At 39.9% G+C, this 2,037-nt stretch overlaps 1 protein-coding gene across 1 annotated transcript in view; it reads left to right on the plus strand.

Annotated features, from left to right (window-relative positions):
* Positions 1 to 446, plus strand: part of ntn1a (netrin 1a) — a 55,229-nt gene extending 54,783 nt beyond the window's left edge. The window contains exon 7 of the mRNA XM_035660239.1: positions 80 to 446. Coding sequence (XP_035516132.1) covers positions 80 to 408 — 329 coding nt within the window. The 3' untranslated portion in view covers positions 409 to 446. The remainder of the gene's footprint in view (positions 1 to 79) is intronic.
* Positions 447 to 2,037: the final 1,591 nt, after the last annotated feature.

Here is a 2,037-nt window from a genome sequence, read left to right on the forward strand (position 1 = left end):
CACCAACAGCAGGTTGACATTTTTTGTTGAATGTAAGAAATCTGACATTAAGTGATAATGTGTTATCTCGCTTTCTCAGCCGTCCAGGTACACATCCTGAAGGCAGACAAAGCTGGAGAGTGGTGGAAGTTCACCGTCAACATCATCTCCGTCTACAAGCAGGGCGAGAGCCGCATCCGCCGCGGGGACCAGTTCCTGTGGGTCCGCGCCAAAGACGTGGCCTGCAAGTGTCCCAAGATTAAGCCTGGGAAGAAGTACCTGCTGCTGGGGAATGACGAGGACTCTCCCGGCCAGAGCGGAGTGGTGGCAGACAAAGGAAGCCTGGTTATCCAGTGGAGGGACACATGGGCGCGCAGGCTCAGGAAGTTCCAGCAGCGTGAGAAGAAAGGCAAGTGCAAGAAGCCATAGGCGGAAAAAGATGGAGAGGATGCCGGAGAGGGAGAGGGATTCAANNNGGGGCATTTAAAAAAAAAAAAAAAAAAAAAAAGTGAAAGAGGGGCAGACAGAGGACCACGGACAGACAAGAGACTGTTTATGTCGCTGCTTTTTTGTGTAGAAGCATGAAGAGAATTATTTAGGATGATTTGTTTTTCTAGTGAACTTTTGTTGAAGGAGCTCATCTTGCAGATTTGGTTTTATGGTTTATTTTACTTTGAGATTTTGTCTCTCTTGTGGATTTGCCGAATTTGCACCTATTACCAGCATATAAAGTTATTTGTGTTCGTTTTCTTTATCTCAGTATGAAATCATTATATTTTATGTTTTTATTTTATGGACATTTTCTGCTGGTGCAAAAATTACAGAAAAAAGCCACTTAATTACCACTGCAATTTTGCCTCTGCATGGTTTTCTTATTGTATTCTTAGCTAAGAAGCGAGCTTGTCTTCACTGATCTGATTGAGGCTGTAATATTTTCCTCCATTAAGAATTGTGCCATAAAACCTTTGTTTGTAAGCTACAGAAATGCATAGTACATTTAGGTGTCACTGAGCTGCCATTCCTTTCCCCTGTTTCAGGTATATCTGCAACTCAAGAAACAAGAAATATGTCGCCCTCCATTTGTTTGCTTTAGAATACACGAGTGACAGATGAGCAAGGGTAAAACACAGTATTGACTAAAGCATTTTTGACCTGATTAATCTCGAGCACATTTTCACTCCCCTATTCGCTGCTTCACACTTTACTGGTTAAATTTTGGTGGTTCAGTATTTGTACAAACCTGCATGTGAATGCTTCTCATTTGAGACTGTAATGTTCAATTCACTAACAGGTGCTGCTCATGGTACTAATGTCAATTCTGCTTTTTTTGAGGGGACAAACTGCATTTAAAATCACTGATTTCACTTTCAGTACTTACAGTTAACTGTGATTTTTATTTTAGTTTAGTTTAACAACTGACTTACAAAAGGACAAGAGGCCAGCCACATTAATTGTTATAAAATACTATGAAACTCTTAACAAAGTCAAAGTGGTTCTGGGGTGGCGCTAACAAAAATAAATAATAAACAATATGAGTTCTCTTCTTGTGGCTACAAAACTAAATATCAAATGTTTTAATTTACTTCATCTACACTTTAGTGACAGTATTTACTTATTCTACCACAAGATGATTAAAACTGTTGCCTAAGGTAGGCCATTGTGCCAGACGATGCAACATTATTGTTGTGCAGTACCACATGTTCTCAGAGGATACCGACAAAGAAGTGCATATAATTTGTCACGATGACGACAATGCAGATTTCTGTGTTATTTATCACACTTCACACCAGCTCGTGAAAACCCCTTAAATGGGTAAAATGGGTCTACATTTATCTTTAAAAATGTGCATGAACAAGACAAAGGAAGAAAAACATCCTCTGCCCCTCACTGAGGTACAACAATGTGGATGGCTACCAATGCACGGAATCTGAGAAGCTGTATTGTTATGGTGAACCAGACATTTAAGTTAAATTTAACTCTTTCGATGCAGATATTCAGGCATAAAGCAAAGCAAAAAAAAAAATTACCTCGTGTGGTGCAGAAACGAATCCTTCTGCA

This window comes from Morone saxatilis, unplaced genomic scaffold (assembly GCF_004916995.1).
Source record: "Morone saxatilis isolate NCDOM2014 unplaced genomic scaffold, NCSU_SB_2.0 Contig17, whole genome shotgun sequence".
In the NCBI taxonomy this organism is placed as follows: Eukaryota; Metazoa; Chordata; class Actinopteri; family Moronidae; genus Morone; species Morone saxatilis.